A 19,741-nucleotide genomic window follows, 5' to 3' on the forward strand; every position below is an offset into this window, starting at 1 on the left:
TCGAACCTGGGCCGCACCCATGCCAGGCGAGCGCGGTACTGCTTGAGCCACATCCCCAGGCCTCAAGGAGTTGCTTTGACACAAGTGTATATATGGGTGGTATCTCTTTAATTGCTTAGGCTGGAGCAAATTCCTTAAACTTCATAGAAAGAATGTCTTTTGTGACAAAGGGAAGAAAAAACTCTCAGGACAACAAAACGTTTCTTAACACCCCCAAGCACCATTTTCTTGAGGGTGGGCCTAACAATGCCTAAAAAATAAGCACCATAAGAGTGACATTATTTTAGCTAAGTGCCATTTCCATGTAGCCTTAAGTTGGAAATGCTTAACCTTCAACAAATACTGAAAGACAAGTAAAAGGAAAAAAAAGAACTAATACAATTCTATAAATGCCTCCCAAGCAACAAACATGCTCAAATAGAAGCACACACTTGTGCCAGGCACAGTTGTTGCACACCTGTAACCTCAGCTACTTGTGAGGCTCAGTCAAGAGGGTGGCAAGCTTGAGGCCAACCTCAGCAACTTATTGAGCCTGTCTCAAAAAAAAAAAAAAAAAAAAAAAAAAAAAAAGTTGGGGGGCATATTTAGATCAGTGGTAGCACACTTACCTAGCATGCACAGGGTCTTGAGTTCAGTCCCAAGAACTGAGGTGGGGTGGGGGAGAGTAACATTATTCAATGATAGACACCCACAATTCTGGCTGTGAACTTTGTTACCCCTGGGAATTCTTCATGCATTCTCTCCAGGTTTTGTCTATCACACTTGTGTTTGGAATAGGAAGAGATGCAGTATGATTTTTAGTAACTCATGTCCCTAATATTTGAGGATTTGGTATTGGTATGTGCTAGATTTTTTTTTTTTTTTTTTTTGTATAGAAGCTGAACTCAAGACCTCATGCATGCTAGGCAAGCATTGCTACCACCACTCAGCTACATACTTAGCCAGTGAAAAAAATTACTTAGAGACAGGAGTCTTGTTAAATTGGTGAGACTGGCCTCAAACTCTTGATCCTCCTGCCTCAGCCTCCTAAGTAGCTGGAATTACAGACAGGTACTACTGTGCCTGCCAAGTTGTGCTAAAGTCTTTACATGAATAATCTCATCTCATCCTAACTACTTATGGGTAGTTTATTATTTTTACTCCCATTTTACAAATGAGGAACTTAAGGCTCAAACAGGTTAAGTTATTAAAAGGCAGGATTTCTTTCTAGTCCTACATTAAATCAGAGCTTGAGAGGCTGAGTCAGCCTCCAATGGCAATGTTTACAGGAACATGTTTTGCGAATCATAACAAATAGACAAATGGAAGATTTAAAAATAGGAGTTCAATATGTACTCTAAAAAATAATACAGCATATATATTTGAGGTATTGTTTGAGCATTAATTTAACATTATCAAATCAAAGTCCAGAGAAATGATTTGTGATGAAAAACAGGAAATATGTTTGTGCCTACAAAGACATTGATCAACTCATTGGTGTGTCTGAAATATTTTTCAAAAGAGCACGAAATTAAACCAACAATCACCTCATTCCTTTGAGTATTACTAAGGTTTTAAACCATATAGATATAAAGGAAGCTTAATAGGAAGGACAACTTTGAGTTCAGTGGAGAAGTGCTATTCCTTTATTTTTAAATTAGGACTGAATTTAAACATATTAATGATAAATTTTGGGAAGTTTCACATAATATATTTTTATTGATAATACTTGCTCCACTATTCCACCAGGAAAGAGATAGGAAAGAAAAGGTTAGTCCTTCCACACTGATTTCTTCTAAACTTGGAAATGTTTTATATATATATGTTTAGTGTTGACTTTTATTAATTTATATATAGTGTGACTCAAACCCAGTGCCTCACACATGCTAGGCAACTACTTTACTACTGAGCTACAACTCCAGCCCTAAACTTGAAAATGTTTTTAAAGCACTTTCCATCATTTAATCCATCCTTGTGTTTAACACCAAGCAGCAGAACTAGGAGAAGAATCTCACACTGATTACTGAAAAAAATCTTATCAAATGGTCCAGGGCATATAATATTCCCTGGTAAACAAGTACTACCTCTATCACTGCTACTTCTAGATACCATCAGACAGCACATTATTCTATAATTGTGTTGTGTTGTATGGTTTATGATGCATTGCACACATTCATCTTGACATCCTCACTTTCACTGGAGCAGATACATTTTTAAAATTTTTAAAAATTTTTAGTTGTAGATGGACACAATACCTTTATTTTATTTATTTATGTGGTGCTGAGGATTAAAGTGCTCCAGGCTTGTGAGGCAAGTGCTCTTCCACTGAGCCACAACCCTAGCCTGGAACACACATCTTTATCCTTAGCTTATAGAGGAGAAAACTGCTGAGGACAAGCTTAGTAGCTCACATGAGACTACACTAGTTCCAGGTAATGACTACTTTTAGCATTTTGATATATTTCCAGTCATTTTTCTATGAATAGGATTTTTTCTTTACAAAACTGTAGTCCTAAATTGTCTAAACAACTTTGCATTAGTTTTTAAACATTAATATTTCCTCACAGGATTAAAAATTTGAAGCTGGCTGTGGTGGTACATGCCTGTAATCCCAGCTATTCAAGAGGCAGTGTCAGGAGGATCGAAAGTTGAGGCCAGTCTCACTCACTGAGTGAGACCATGTCTCAAAATAAAATAAAAAAGGCTGGCAGTGTAGCACAGTGATAATACATTTGCCTTGTATACATGAGGCCCTGGGTTTGTTTCCCAGGATTGTAAGAACAAAACAAAACTCTGAAAACCCGGAGGGAAGTATGTATCAATGTAGTTTGCCATTTCCTGTTAGGCATTTAACAGTTTTGCTTCTTGGGAGTAGGGTTGTAACTTAGTTGTAGACTACCTACTTAGCATGTGTGAAGCCCGGGGTTCAATCTCAGCATTAAAAACAAATAGCTCTCCTTTCTTGCTATTATAAATAGGCTGAGATAGATATCAGTGAACAAATACATACTTTAAAATTTTAATCTTCTTTGAGGGCTGGGTTTGTAATTCAGTGGTAGAGTGCTTGCCCAGCTCATGTGAAGCACTGGGTTTGATTCTCTGCACTGCATATAAATAAGTTAAAAAAAGGTAAAGGTCCACTGACAACTAAAAAAAATATTTTTTCAAAATTTTAATCTTCTTTAAATTATTGAAAAATGAAGTTAGATCTTCATTTCTACTCTTAAAAATTTCCATTTAAAATTCCATGCCTTCCTTAAGTATGAAGCCTGTTTTATTTTCATTTAGTTAAAACATTGACATATTATCTTTAAGATTGCTTGCTGGTCTTTCAAACTGTTATCTTTGAAACTGCTGTGCCTTCTCAGGGAATGGAAATTAGCCTATTGAACCAAAACATTGCAATTTATTGGGTGCAGTTTTGTATTGGGTGCAGTCTTGCCTCAGCTTTGACTGGAATTCAAACTACTTAAATGGGAACTACATGGAGTACACTACTATCTAACCTGCTGCCACTACCTATACCCTTCCTTCGTGACTTTCAGAGGAGGGTGAAGAAAGGGAGAGGAAGTCTGTTGAAATCAAATCAATTTCTTAGAGTCCTGTATCACCCCAGTCTTTCATTTGCTCACACAAATGAATATTCATATCTTTGATAACTTATAATTTATGAATCTAACAACAGACTTTAGGTTGCAAATTCTTATCTGCAATATTCACAGGTCTTCATGGTGGAAGGGCTTATATATCACAGCATTTTCCAAAATTACTTGACTATGGAATCCTTTTTAGCCCTCTAAACACTTATTAATTATCCCCATGATTGTGTGCTACAGAACACAGGTGAAAAGAAAAGGTAAAAATGGCATTCAGCGAAACTCATTAATCATTCTAGTTTTTCAAATAAAATCATTCTTCAAATTAATAAGAGATAATTTCTTAATGTGATTAATTTATAAAATATTAAATAAATACCTCAGAGGATATCTTAATGTGAAATAAGAAAGCTAACCAGAGAAACTTGGTACGCCCACTTCTCAGTATGATAAAAGTAATCATGAATATAACTAATACAGCAGATATCAAGAAGACTTAGGAGAATTTACTGAAAAGGGTCTAGAGTCAAATGACCAGATACAAATAAAAATTCAAAACTCCATAGCTGCTTTATATACTCAGCCCAAGAATATAAAGGAAAAAAATTTTATTCACAAGAACAGCTGAGTATAAAATTCCTAAGGACAACATTAATAAGAATTATATAGGATATGTAGGAGTAAATCATCCCTTTCTAAGATATATTAAAGAGGGTCTGACTCAAAGAAGTGCTGAAGTCCTGCTTGGGAAGAGAAAATATGAAAATATAACTTAGAGATATAATATAGTTCCAATGCAAATGGATTCCTAAAGGATTTTTTTTGACGTAACTAACAAAGTAATTTTAAAGTTCTCAAAGAATAAGAAAAAATTGTAGTACTTGGAAAATAAACAGAAATGACCTGAGAAGGGTGTGATGCGATCATTTGTTAAAAAGTATTTAAGAGTGACATTACTTAAGACAGTATGGTGCTGGCATGAGAATTTACAAACAAAAAGGATTCAAGATAGTGAATTAGAGAAAGGCTGCATTTCCAGGTGTTCTATGGCTCAGGATTCAAGCAGTGGGAGTACTCCCTCTCAGTGAGGTTCTGGGAATCTACAAGGATACTACAAGTTTACAGGGTAGAGATTCTGCTGCTGAACTAAACCCAGCCAAGACACAATGCAACTTACTCCACACACAAAATAACCACAATTGAACTAAAGCGATACTTCCATACAAAGAATAGAAGAGACAAAACCTCCAAACTAACAACCAGGCCCCAAGAAGGAGTGGGTAGGGGGCCATTCATGGACAGTCACACCTACAATAAAAGCGAAATTAACATAAAGGCTACAGATGCCACACCTACAAGGGGTATCAAGGTAGATCACTCCAGGGCACTTTGGCAAAAGAAGACTGTGTCCTAAAAAGGCCCACACATAAAAGTGGAAGAGAAATCCATCCCAATAGATGCATAAAACCCAATATAGGAATAAAAAAATATGAAAAATGAGGTAACATAACACCTATTAAAGTTCATAATTCACCAGCAACTGACTTCAAAGATGTTGAAATGGATGAAATATCAGAAAAAGAATTCAAAGAATGATTATAAAAATGATCAATGAACCAAGGAAACACAGAAAAACAAATAAATGAAATAAGGAAGTCAGCATAGGATATGAATGAGAAATTTGATAAGGAGAAACCATGACCAGAATATATAAGAACTCTGGGACAACATTAAGAGATCAAAATTTAAGAATCATTGGAATTAAAGAGGCTTGTGAGATGTAGACAATGGTATGAATTATTTTTCAGGGAAATAACAACAGAAAAATTTTCAAACCTTGAGAGGTATCCCCCAAAAGCTCATGTGTGAAACAATGTAAGAAGCTTTAGAGGAGAAACAATTGGATTATAAAAGCCTTAATCACTGACTTAATCCCCTGACAGGGATTAACTGAGTGGTAACTGAAAGCAGGTATGGTATGGTTGAAAGAGGTGGGTCCCTGGGGGCATGGCCTTGGGATATATATTTTGTTTCTAGCTAGTGGGGTCTCTCTTTGCTTCCTGGATCATCATGTGAGTTGCTTCCCTCTGTGACACACACTGATATGATTTTCAGTCTTACCTCAAGCCCTAAGGAATGGAGCCTGTTGTCTGTGGATTGAGACTTCTGAAACTGTGAACCCCTCAATAAACTTTTCCTCCTAAAATAGTTCTGGTCAGATCTTTTAGTCACAGCAGTGAAAAAGCTGACTGAAACAAAATTAGTACTGTGAAGTGGGGTTGTTGCTGTGACAAACCTGATCGTGTGGTACAGAAGCTTTTTGAGTTTTTTGAAATTGTGGGAGGAATTATGCTTAAGCAGTGCACACTGGAAATGCTTTAAATTGTTGTAAACTGAGCTTAATAGCCAATTCTGGTGGGAGCTCAGAAGACCAGAATGCCAATAGGACCATGGACAGTGAAGACAGGGCTTGAGAGGGGTTAGAGGAAAAGGAGGACTATCAGTGATTGGACTAGAGGCCATTCACATTATGTTCTGGCTGAGAAGCTATCTGCATTTTACTGGTGTCCTGGGACTTTCTGCAAGGCTGATTTTAAAAGTAAAAGACTTCTTAATCTGGTGGAGGAAATTTCCAGACAGCAGAGCATTCAGGTGGTGGCATGGATATTCCTGGTGACTTTTAGCCAAATTTATTGTGATAATCAAGAGCAAAAAGCAGAACAGCAAGATTTGAAAAACTTGGACTTAAAAAGGTGGGTCTAAAACTGGGGCTAAGGAAGTTGCAGTTGTTAAAAACATTTTTTTAAACTTTATTTTATTTGTTTATTTATTATTTATTTTTATGTGGTACTGAGGATTGACCTTGCATGTGCCAGGTGAGCACTGTACCACTAAGCCATAACCCTAGCCCCAACATTTTCACCACTAAAGAAATGCTACTTTGCCTAGAGATAATAGGAATGATGGCTTGAGGGCATCTCAGGAGCTGGTAAGATCATATCCACCTCAGACTCAAGGGAGTAAAAGTAGAAATTCTCTTGAGAAGAGACTAGTGGGGCACTCTTCTTGCCTAAGGAGGCATAAGAAGTTTTTTCGGCATACTCAGCTACCAGTGTCCCTGGAGGCCTGGCTGCTGCCTGAGGTGGCGGCAGACCTTGGCATCAACCAGATGGTGATGGTTCTGCAGGAATGCAGGATGCTGGAGTTGGGGGGTCATGGTGGCTTCCAGGAAGATTTCAAGGGAAGGCCTGGAAGAGTAGGCAAAGTGCAGCAGGGTTACAGTCTCTGCGGGGCTGCCCCTGAAGGGCAAAGCATGGAGATGTGAGGAGGAAGCTGAAGCTGCAGTGGAGACCCCTAAGATTAAGAAATACCAGTAATGTGGGACATGGTTCTAGGGAACCTGCAAAGATCCAGCAGAGACAAGCCAACAGAAAGGCCACTTGGGCTGCAACCAAGAAGGCCACAGGGGCAGAACTACACAAGCCTTTTGAAGAGAACATCAGGAAGCCATGTACTTAATCCTGATACTGAATGTGGAGCTACAGGACATGTTTGCCCAGCTGGATTTCAGTCTTGCTTTGGTCCCATCCCTTCTTTCTATGTCCCTATTTTTGTGAATGGAAATGTTTATTCCATATCATTACATATTGGATAGTTTTAAAAAGCTTTTGATTTTTTCAGGAATTCATTATTCAAGCTTGCCCTGAGTCTCAGAGGAAACTTTGGACTTGAACTTTCGGGTAATCTTGTAACTCGAGACTATGGGGACTCTTGGAGATGGACTAAATATATTTTGCATTGTGAGATGGTCATGAACTTTTAGGGGTCAGGGGTAGAATGTTATAGTTGGATGTGAGGTATCCCCCAAAAGTTCATGTGTGAGAAATGCAATGCTTTAGAGAGATATTGGATTTAAAAGCCTTAATCTGATCATTGAATTAATCCCCAGATGGGGATTAACTAAGTGGTAACTAAAGGCAGGCCGGGTGCGGCAGGAGAAGGTGGGTCCCTGGGGGCATGGCCTTGGGGTATATATTTTGTACCTGGCAAGTGGGGTCTCTCTTTGCTTCCTGATCATCATGTGACACACTCCGATATGATTTTCAGCCTGCTTTGTGTGAATTGAGACATCTGAAACTGTGAACCCCCAAATAAACTTTCCTCCTAAAATAGTTCTGGTCAGGTTTTTTAGTCCCAGTGGTGAAAAGCTAAAACAGGCATGAATCATTTTGCAGGGAAATAATAACAGAAAAATTTCCAAACTTTGAGAATGAGATGGACATCTAGATATAGAATGCATTCAGACCCCAAACAGATAAGATCAACAAAGAACCTCTCACAATACACAATTAAAGTGCCTAACATTCAAAATCAGGATAGAATTTTAAAAGCTGACTGTTAAGCTGATACTACAGAAAATACCTAAATGGACAACTCATTTTAAGAGTAGCCAAATTATACATTAGAAATAAGTCAAAATGGCAGGAATTAATAAAAATCTGTCTGTAATAACATTGAATGGAAATGTTTTCAACTCTCCAAATAAAAAGACCTAGACTGGCAGAATGGATTAAAAGACAAGAATCAATAAGGGAGAGAAATGAATTACAGTAGATGGGGTAGAGAGAGAAGATAGGAGGGGAGGGGAGGGGACATAGTAGAGGATAGGAAAGGTAGCAGAATACAACAGTCACTAGTATGGCAATATGTAAAAACGTGGATGTGTAACCGATGTGATTCTGCAATCTGTATACGGGGTAAAAATGGGAGTTCATAACCCACTTGAATCAAATGTATGAAATATGATATGTCAAGAGCTTTGTAATGTTTTGAACAACCAATAAAAAAAAAAGTCAAACAGGAAAAAAAAATAAAATAGAAAAAAAAAGACAAGAATCAACTGTATATTGTTTGCAAGAGACTCACCTTATAGACTTACAGCTATAAGGAAAGTGAAAGGAGGGAATTTGATATACCATGCAAATGAATCCCCAAAACAAGCAGGAGTAAGCCATTCTCATATCTGATAGACTTCAAGCCAAAATTAATCAGAAGAGACCAAAGGAGGTAAAAGGAACAATCCAACAAAAAGACACAATGGTAGTAAACATTTATGCCCAAATGTTGATGCACCTAATTACATAAAACTGACACTATTGGGCTGGGGATGTGGCTCAAGCAGTAGCTCGCTTGCCTTGCATGCGCGGGGCGCTGGGTTCTATCCTCAGCACCACATAAAAAAAAGATGTTGTGTCCACCGAAAAACTAAAAAAATTTTTTTAAAAAAGCCGACACTACTTGAATTAAAAACTCGGATAGACAGCAGTCTACCTAAAATTGTACAAAGCAATACAATAATACTGGGTGGTTTCAAAACACCTCTCTCAGCAACAGATAGATCATCCATACATAAACTTAGTAAAGACTCTTCAGACTAAAAAATATTATAAATCAAATGGACTTAATAGACATCTATCTATAGAATATTTCATCCAACAACAGCCAAATACGCTTTCTTCTCAGCTGCTCATAGAACTTTCTCTAAAACAGACCACATTTCAGGCCATGAAGCAGTTCTCAGCAAGCACACACACAAAAAAAAAATTTGATATAATTTCTTATCTGATCACAATGTGGTAAAATTAAATATCCACTCCCCCCCCTCAAAAAAATCTACACTTTTGAACAATGGACGGGTAATAGAAGAAATCAGGGGAAAAATTTAAAAATTCTTAGAATCAAATGAGAATAATGATGCAACGTACCCAAACATCCATGACACTATTAAGGTGGTTCTAAGAGGAAAGTTTATAGCTATGAGTGCCTACATAAGAAAATCAGAAATATCCCAAATAAACAACCTAATGATACATTTCAAGGTCCTTGAAAAACAAGAGCAAATCAATTCAAAACCAGTAGAAGGAAAGGAATAATTACTATCAGAACTGAAATCAATGAAATAGAGAATAAAAAAATACAAAAGATCAATGATATGAAGAGTTGGCTCTTTGAAAAGATAAATGAACAAACAAAAATATTTGATCATAAACTTTAAGTATATCTACATATAAAAAAAATCATCACAAAAAGTTAAAAGGCAAGCTTCCAGTCAGAAGAATTTCTATAATAACCATGGAAAAGGATTAATCTTTGTTATTGTGAAAAATATTCAATATACCTATATTGAAAAGACCAATGAAAAGAAATGAAAGTTGGGCAAAGTTCACAGACAATTCACAAAGAAATATAGATGATTATATATTAAGTTTAACCTCAATAAAAAAAAACAGCAAATTATGTTAATACTTTTTAGTTTTACTGACAAATTGGTGAAATAGTGATTTTTCAAAATGGGATTTTAATTTGAAATAACTTTTCTGGAAAAGAATATATTAAGTTTAAAGAAATGTAAGCAAATATATTTAGGAATATATAAGCCTAAAAACTATCTTTTTGATGCAGTAATTTATGCTGAGACTATTCTAAGAAAAAAAAACTAGAAATAAAGATTTATGACTAAAAACATTCATCAACATTATGTATAACTGCATAAAATTAGAAACAACTTAAATGCTATAGCTGTACTATAGAATATGATGCAATCATTGAAGTTACTTTTGAAGACTATTTAACGACATAAGAAAATATTCATTGTATTTTAAATGAAAAAAATCACTTAACTAGATTGTATTCATCATTTAATATATAGTTTTGTGAGCATGACTTCTATGTCTTCATATAAGTCTTTGTTAAAAATATGAACAGATGGATCCTGGAACAGGTGGAAAGGTCACCAAAGTCAGCCTCCCTCTTCTAGGTTAAAGCCAAGCTTCTTCAGGCCTGAAGGCCCAACTGTCATTGTTCCATTAACTGAATCTTCATGTATCAATGGTTCTCAAAGGTTTCCTGGAGGAGGCTGTATAAGAATCACTCTCAGAGAGCCTGCCTCACAGAGATTCTGACTCAAGAGGTCTGAGAATAGACCCTCATATCTTTCTTTTTTAAAGGTTTCCAGGTGATCTGGTCTTCAGCCAGACTCAGGAACTTCAACTTTCTCATTCATTGAATGCATTTTAGAGGTAAGTTTCTAGGTGTGAGATAAGGAAGAGAATTTTATAATTAACCCCTGCCCCCCATCTCTCCTGATACATTGCTACTTGCAGGTAAATAATGTAACAAGTTGACAAGCAGCAGACCTGTGGATCTGGCTGTGCTGACTGTTGTGGCCAACACAACAAACCTGCCCTCCTTCTCAGAAGTCCTGTCTCCATAGTTCTTGAACACTTGCTGCTTACAGGCCCTCTCTATGCCTCCCTACCCTGCCTTCCATCTACTTTTAACTCTGAGGTCATGCTTATCTTTAATCAAATCCACATAATGCCTGTGACCAGGGTATGGTTCCTCCCCTCCAGTGCCAGTTGCTAAGGATTTTCTATATTTGATGCCTCACCTCCCACTCATTCCTCAACCCACTGCCATCTGGCTTCCATCACCACCACTTATAGACAAGGCTCTGGCCAAGGTTACCCTGGCTCCTGATGGCTAACCCATGGGTTCTGTTTCAATCCTTTTCCCAGAAGCATCTGATCACCCTTCTCCCTTTCCGTGGCTTTTGTGGGGTCATTTGCTGTTCTGCTTGACTTGCACCAACTTCTTTTTTGGGAAATGCTTCTTAAGAAGCTGCCTTCCCTCATGCTTTGGCCATGTGGTTTGGAGGCTCCCCACCCTAATCCAGGAGCTCCATCTCTCGCTCTAGGGATTAGTTCAGGGATTGGGTTTATGGCCATATGGAACCAGTGAGACTCAAATCTGAGACTTTTGCTGAAACTGTGGGGAAAAGATTTCTTCTTTCCACTGGGGTTGCTGAGCTGCAGAACGTGAGTCTGTAACTCAAGATGGTCAACTGCACACCCCACAAGGGGCAACTCCTGAGAAAGAGCCAATATAGACAAAGCAGAGGGATGATAGTGAATCCTGATGGCATCACTTGGAGTCCTGGGTGTGCCTGAAGCTGGCACATCCTGGTCTGATCAGTCTTACGAAATTTTTTTCTCTCTTTTACTTCAGTCATCTCCAGTTAGATTTCTGTCATTTGTAACCCAAAAAATCCAATGGTAACTCTAGCTACCATTCTCCCTTGGCATTATTCCACCGCTCTGATGACTTTCACCCTATGGTTTCTACAAGTTCCTTCTCCTCTCACTTTCAAATGCTAGTGTTCCTTACAATCCTAGACTTCTGGCCTAGACACTGGCTCCCAAATACTGATGCTCCCAAATCCATAATAGCCTGGATATTCCACTGAGCTCGGAATGCCCCTATTAGTCCTCACAGACATCTTCCCTTAGTGTCCACTCAAATACAACAGGCTTGAATGTAAATGGATAATTATGCCCATCCTTCCTCTTCTTGTGTCCCAATCTCAGTGAATGGCTCAACCACCACTAGCTATCCCAGAAACCTGGGCTTAATTGCTGACACTCCCCCACCCTTACTCCCTTTTCCTTTTTGGGCAACTATTTTTGGAACATTCCTCAGAGTCCAGCTTTAGATTACATTCTCAAGGAGGTCTTTTCCAGCCCCTAAGCCTGCATGATATGTCCTACATGTGACCTGGACAGACTGTGTTTCTTGTATCTTGGCCTTCGTCACCGAGAGCAACAACGGCCTGTTGATTCTTTTTCACATTATCCATGAGCGTGAGTTCTATGATAGCTGTGCCAACCCCTAAAATCAATATTATCTGAAAAAAATGAATATCAGGACCTGTAGGCGTGATCTTATATTGTATGCTGCAAATATAGTCTATTATTTTATAAAAATTAAATATCTTAACATTCTAGAGAGATCTGTAGAGGGCATGGTATTTGGCACAGAAGACTATAATTTTCATCTGGATAAGAGCAAGAACAACCAAATCAGGCACTTAGTGTTTCTTTAATGGAATTTTTGTTTGTTTTTAATAAATGGATGCCACCAGCCTGCCTCCTAATGAATGCCTTCACTTTCCTTCTCTTTACTGAGTCTAGAGGCTTGTCAAAGGAATAAATTAGGGCTTTTTTCCTACACTGGATCCATTTCCCCTCTTTTTTGGGAAAATTAAGACATTTTTCTGCTTTTAATTTTCTGATACTTTGCATATTCTTCATCATCTCTTCAAAATCACCAGATTCTTTGAGCATAATTGCAAATTCTTTCTTTTTTGTGCATATTTTTTTATTTATATATGACAGTGGAATGCATTGCAATTCTTATTACACATACAGAGCACAATTTTTCATATCTCCAGTTGTATACAAAGTATATTCACACCAATTCGTGTCTTCATACCTGTACTTTGGATAATAATTACCATCACGCTCCACCATCATTAATAACTCCATGCCCCCTCCCTTCCCTCCAACCCCTCTGCCCTATCTAGAGTTTGTCTATTCCTCCCATACTCCCTCTCCCTATTCTACTATGAATCAGCCTCCTTATGTCAAAGAAAACATTTGGCATTTTTTTTGGGGGGAGGGGGGATTGGCTATTTCACTTAGCATTGTCTTCTCCAACTCCATCCATTTACCTGCAAATGCCATGATTTTATTCTCTTTTATTGCTGAGAAACATTCCATTGTGTATATATGCCATATTTTTTTTTATCCATTTATCTATTGAAGGGCATCCAGGTTGGTTCCACAGTTTAGCTATTGTGAATTGTACTGCTATAAACATTAATGTAGCTGTGTCCCTATATATGCTGTTTTTAAGTCCTTTGGGTATAGACCAAGGAGAGGGATAGCTGGGTCAAATGGTGGTTCCATTCTCAATTTTCCAAGAAATCTCCATACTGCTTTCCATATTGGTTGCATCAATTTGCAATTCCACCAGCAGTGTATGAGTGTACCTTTTCCCCCACATCCTGGCCAACACTTATTGTTGTTTGTCTTCATAATAGCTGCCATTCTGATTGGAGTGAGAGTGGTTTTGATTTGCATTTCTCTAATTGCTAGGGATAATGAACACTTTTTCATATATTTGTTGATTGATTGTATAACATCTTCTGAGAAGTGTCTTTCCAGATCTTTGCTGAACTTTTGCAGGACCTGGGCTCTGGGGATGGGCACATCAGGATTGCTCTTCCTAAGTTTTTTTTGGGGGGTCGGGGATGGGGGTGTATTGGAAATTGAACCCAGGACCTCCTATATAGCAGGCAGGCATTAAATCCTCAGCCCTTTTTATTTTGAGATAAGGTTTGGCTAAATAGTCCAGGCAGACCTCAAATTTGGATCCTCCTGCCTTAGCTTCCCCAGTAGCTAGGATTATAGGTATGTACTAGAGCACCCAGATCTCCTTTGGGTTTTAATCCCTTCTCAAACAGGGTGGGGTTATAATAATAATAGAATATTTTCTTTAAGAGAAAATAAGGAAGCAAAATAATAGCAGAGTAGTTCTTCTTTCTATTAATGTTGCAGCAACAGCCCCAAGTGGTGGGCCTATCACTTCCTGATTCTTTGCTTTGTTCTAATCATACCTAAAAATTCTCCTTTATTGTCCCAAGCCCACTCCAGTTTTTGACCCTTTGTACTATCCATAAAACTTGTTTCTACATTGCATGTGAGCCCCTATCTTTTTCCTCTATTAAACACTATATTTAAGTGATAATATTTAAAGTTTTAAAACACAACTATATTATCAAGCATTTGTATAAGAAAATATTGATCATAGCTTGAGATTACTAACCTGAGTGCTATGAATAATGAACAGGTTTGTACACTGACCAGCATACACAGGGGGGAAACCATAGAGGGATTCATGGTGGCTACTTGTTCTCTCTCTCTCATGTTTACTATAGTTCTTTTTGTCCTTGTGTTCCTTTAGCTTATTTCTACTTTGTTTTCTTTTTAGCATCCATTTTTCTTTTTAAATTATTGCACTGGGACTAATTACAGAATTATGGAAATTTAAAAAATCAGAGGCCATTTGGTGTTGGAAGAGTGAATTGTTTCTTTCTTTTTTAATTTTATAGAAATACAATTCATATACCAAAAAAATGCACCCTTAAAATGCTATAGTCTTGGGCTGGGTATATAGCTCAGAGACAGAGCATTTGCCTAGCATGGATGAGGTCCTGGGTTTCATCCCCAGCACCTTAAAACAAAACAAAACAAAACAAAACCCCCTCAAGTTGTACAACTAACACATTATCCAATTTCAGAACATTTTCATCATTTTAAGAAGAAGCCCAGTAATAGTCTTCCTTCATTCCTTTTTGTAAGCTGGATATTCAATTGTCCCAGCACCACTTGTTGAAAAGACTATTCCTTCCCCTACTGAATTGTCAAATTGTTTTTGACAAGTTTCCCCTTGTCAAAAACCAACTGACCATAAACATGAAAGTTTGGTCTTGGACACTCAATTGCATACCATTGGTCTACCTGTCTACCCTTCTGCCAGTGTTGAATGTATTGTTTGCATGGCTATACAGTAAGTTTTGAATCAGAAAATATGAGTTCTCCAAACTTTGTTTTTTCAAGACTGTTTTACAGTTTTGGCTATCCTGGGTACATAAGAATTATAGAATCAGCCTGACAATTTCTGATCAAAAAACAATAACAAAAAAAGTGAATTACATTCTTAATAGAAAATGTGTTGAGACTATGAATAAATTTTGGGGAATATTGCCATCTTAACAACATGTCTTCTAATCCAATGATACAGGATGTTTTTCCATTTATTTAGGTCTTCCTTAATCTCTTCCAATAACATTACATAGTTTCCAACATAGAAGTCTTGGTTGCTACTGTAAATGGAATTGCTTTCATTTTCCTTTGGGATTATCACCCCTGAGGTACCTCTTCAGTCCCCCATCTGAATCAAATTCATGTATCCTGTGGCCTCACCATGCTTCCTGTCCACACCGATTTTCTGAACCTCACAGGTCCACCTTACATCCACTGCCTAAGGACAAAGCCACTTAGCTCAGGGAAGGTTTCAAGCACACTGGCTTCTTTTCAGGTGATTCTTCCCTCATGTATGGCCTGCATAGGGCTCCAGTACCTACTGAGAAGTAGTCAATTTGGATGTGGTTGCTAGGAGTTGAATCTCAGAACCCTTCTTAAAACTACACTTAGCTATTCCACAAAGTTTCCCCTAGATAATGAAACTCTTATAAGAATATAATGAAATAGTAATTTTGGGGGAAAAACTGATCCTTGTTCCCATGAATTGAGTTGTGTTCCCCTACATCAGGTCTGCTTATTAATCAGGCTGTGGGATTGGAGAGAGGGCTGCATTGCTTCTAGGTTGGGACTCCCTAATTACACACAAGCACAACAGCAGACAAACAGGAAGAAGTGCCTGGGGTGCTGTGGACATGCCACTACTAAATTATATCAGTGTTATGCTTTTATTCAATGTACGCTCAAAAAAAAAAAATCCTCCTCCCACTCTTGTACAACTTGGTTGTAATACTTTATTATCCCAGCACTTATAAACTGGTATTACTAAGATCTCAAATGTACCATCTGTTTGTCATCTTTGGAAGAGCCAGTTACTGTAATATATTGATAGTTCATTTCTGAGTATCTGGGGTAACATAATTAATAATATGTTCACTTTACTAATAAACACCAATTAAATAATACCTTATTTTCTTCAGTCTTCCTTCATAGTCAATTTACTGTCTAAAATTAAATTCCAGTACACTGTGTACTTGATTTGTGAGTTCATTCACAATGTATTTGCAGGCCTAGATTTAACATATTTCCTATAGTGACAACTACTTTATTTGTAGAAACTATGTAGGTCACTGGAGTGGAGAAAAAGAGGTCACTACTTAACAGAAATGGCATGTATCCAAATATAGATGCAGTTTTCTAAACACCTGTTGATCATCAAATGATGAAGAGACTGTTAAAATTTCCAAAACCCTGGACGCAAAGCTTAAATGATCAGTCACTTTGTTTCAATTGATATGGGGTTTGACCCAGAAAAACAAGTCTTACCAAAAAAAAAAAAAAAAAAAAAAAAGAAGCTTTAATATGCTGGCTGCTTTAGAAATAAAATGATTTTAAAAGCAATCAGCTTCAATGTAAATTATTTCTCATTAAGTCACTCAGAGGAAGCTATAAGATTTGAACCATAGGGCAAGCACAGCAATAGCTTCCGGAGATACAGTAAGCAGAACAAATATTTTCAGTTGTCAAGGGTGAGCGGGAAGGGAATGATCCACCTAAGAAATGGAAACTAACAAATAGTAACTTGACACTCCCCCTTAGTTACACAGACTGGTGAGGCTGCTACACACAGCTAACTTCCTACCGTCGTCGGGTAAAGAGGCTGTGCAAAAGCTGAACGAAGGCTGGACTCTGCGGGGGTGGAACATGTAAGGGCTTCAGGGGACCGGGGCTTGGGCAATACCCTCTAATGTTGTGTTCATTCATTCATTAAAGCTATGAGCCAGTCCCGTGCTAGGAACTTACCTGTCCAACTCTGACTCCATGGCCCATTCTGAATCCCACACCTCTGTCCCCATTTCCAGCCCTAGGCATCACTCCCTAATCAAGAAGATGCTTATTACATCGTCGCAATCCTTCCCTTTCCTGGGCCCCCAGGCAAGGGTGACAGAATTCGGCCAGCCAGAGGAACGCCTTTTCAACAGCAAGGAAGATGGACTCGAGCACGCAGGAGACGGGTTCCAGGGCCCCAGCCCGTGTGAGGAGAGCCAGCTCGGACTTTAGGCGACCTCTCCCGGAGATGGGGCTGAGAGCACCGTGCTCGGAGGGGTACTGAGGTCAGATCGATACCGAAGGGGGAAGAAGTGGCGAGGGAGGAAGAGGCACCACAGGTTGCGGGAGGGCGGTGGGAAGCTGGTGACCACACGCGCACGTGGGGAGGACCCGCCCAGGTGGTGGGGGAAGGGGCTCTGGCCGGGGCGAGGAGGATTACCTGATGAAGGTGGTCTTGCCAGTGCTGTACTGGCCCACCAGCAGGATCATGGGCTTGTTTTCGAAATCTGCGTCCTCCAGCGCAGGCGAGTGGAACTCATGGAAGCGGTATGCCTCCTCCAGGGGCAACACCTTGCGCAGGTAGAGCGAGCGCAGGCCTCCGGTCACGGTCTGCACAGCGTCCGTGCCGCCCGAGCGCTCGCGCCCACCGGCTTGCCGCCCCATCCAGCTGAACATCCTGTAGCTCGTTAAGGTTCCACGCTCACAACCAGCTTGGGGTTAGACCCTCGGTTCGCACTGAGCCGCCACAGCCGCACTCGCCGCAGCCCCGGCCTGGCCCCGCCTCGCCCCGCTACAGCCAATCTCCGGGCGATACGTCACGGGCGTACGTTCATTATTCAGAAGAACTCTCTCAGGTCCTTCCTCATTGGGTCTCTGCCAGCGAGGGTGGAGGCATTAGCCAATGGGGAGGAGGCTCTTAATGAATTATTGATGACCAAGTCCTTCTTGAGGGCTGGGCGGGGAGAGGATGCAGCCTGGGTTGAGACGCGTCAACCGAAGGGCCTACTCTGTCATCGGGGCCCCACCTCTGGCCAGGTGGCGTAGGCTTCCGGGCAAATCTGAACTGGCAAAGGACTAGCCTCTGGAGACAGCTCTGTCTCCTGAGACGTTACTCTTTCCAAGCCTTTGGATGTTGATACTGAGGACGAAAAATTCAGAAAGCTGATGAGCAGGGTTTTTACTTGCCGCCGGCAGGTTACTCTAACCCTATTTTACTGGTGAAGATAACTGACATAATTCACAAAAATTGAAGGAGGGAAAGTGGACTTCAATCTATTTGGGTAGATATTTCTTCTACTTCGCCACTCTGCCTCCGTTAACTGTTAATTGTCAATCGATGACCATTTTTCTTTAGTTTTCTATAAAACCGAAGATTCAGTAAATTTTTTCTGTAAAACCGAAGGTTCAGTCATCACCCTCATTATTACAGTATCCTCATTATTACAATCTAATTTCAACATACTGACATACAAGACACTTTTGTCCCTTCCTAGCTGTCTCTTTTCTAGATTAAAAGGACACTTACCTAAATAGGGATTGAGAAAAATAATCAGTATCACCTTTAATATCCTAGGTTATGGTTTAAGAATATTTCTCAGTTGTCTTAGATGATTTCTTAAGTGTAATCAACAGGGTCATCTATATAAGAATAACCTGAGATGCTTGCTAAAAATGCAGATTCACAGTCCACAGTCCAGACCTACTGAGTTAAAGTATTGAGGAGAGAGGGAGTTCAACAAGTGCCCAGACTATTCTGATATACCCTAAATTTGGGGAAATATGATGTTCTGCATTACCTACCCCCCACCCCCATGGTGAGGATCAACCCAGGACCTTAGGCATGCTAGGCAAGCACTCTACCACTGAGCTACACTCTCAGCTCCTATATTACTTTTTTTTTTTTTTTAGTTATAGGTGGACACGATGTCTTTATTTTTTTCTTTATGTGGTGCTGAGGATCAAACCCAGTGCCTCACACATGCTAGGCGAGCACTCTACCTCTGAGCCATAACCCCAGCCCCCTACATTACTTCTTGAACTTGATAGAAATACAGATTCAGTAGATATGGGGTAGGGCCTAAGACTGCATCTCTAACAAGCTCCCAGCTTTTGCCAGTGCTGCACATAAACATTTATAATAGCTTTATTAATAATTGACAAAATTTGGAAGCAACAAGATATATTTCAATAGGAGTCTGGATTAATAAATTGTTATATATCTAGACAGAAAACTATTAGGGATATTAAGAAAATTTAGCAATATTTCTGGATTCAAGATACACATACAGCAGGGCGCAATGCTGCATGTCTGTAATCCCAATGGTTTGGGAGGCTGTGGCAGGAGGATCTTGAGTTCCAAGCCAGCCTCAACAACTTAGCACGGACCTAAGTAACTCAACACGACCCTGTCTCTAAATAAAATATAGAAAAGAGCTGGAGATCTGGCTCAGTGGTTAAGTGTCCCTGGGTTCAAGTCCCAGTATAAAAAAAAAAGTTCAAAAACCATCCATATTTCTATATATTAGAAACAATTGGACATTGAAATGAAAAATTAATATCACTTGCCAAAACAACAAAACTATGAAATACTTAGTAATAAGCCTAATAAAAACAGGTATACCTATGTATAGAGAACCACAAAACATTATAAGAGAAATAAAAAGGCCTAAATAC

At 39.0% G+C, this 19,741-nt stretch overlaps 1 protein-coding gene across 1 annotated transcript in view; it reads right to left on the reverse strand.

Annotated features, from left to right (window-relative positions):
• The window catches only part of Ehd4 (EH domain containing 4), an 89,024-nt gene extending 71,199 nt beyond the window's left edge, over positions 1 to 17,825 (reverse strand). The window contains exon 1 of the mRNA XM_076848505.1: positions 17,508 to 17,825. Within this exon, the coding sequence (XP_076704620.1) occupies positions 17,508 to 17,743 (236 nt within the window). The 5' untranslated portion in view covers positions 17,744 to 17,825. The remainder of the gene's footprint in view (positions 1 to 17,507) is intronic.
• Positions 17,826 to 19,741: the final 1,916 nt, after the last annotated feature.

This window comes from Callospermophilus lateralis, chromosome 3, assembly GCF_048772815.1.
Source record: "Callospermophilus lateralis isolate mCalLat2 chromosome 3, mCalLat2.hap1, whole genome shotgun sequence".
Lineage (NCBI taxonomy): Eukaryota > Metazoa > Chordata > Mammalia > Rodentia > Sciuridae > Callospermophilus > Callospermophilus lateralis.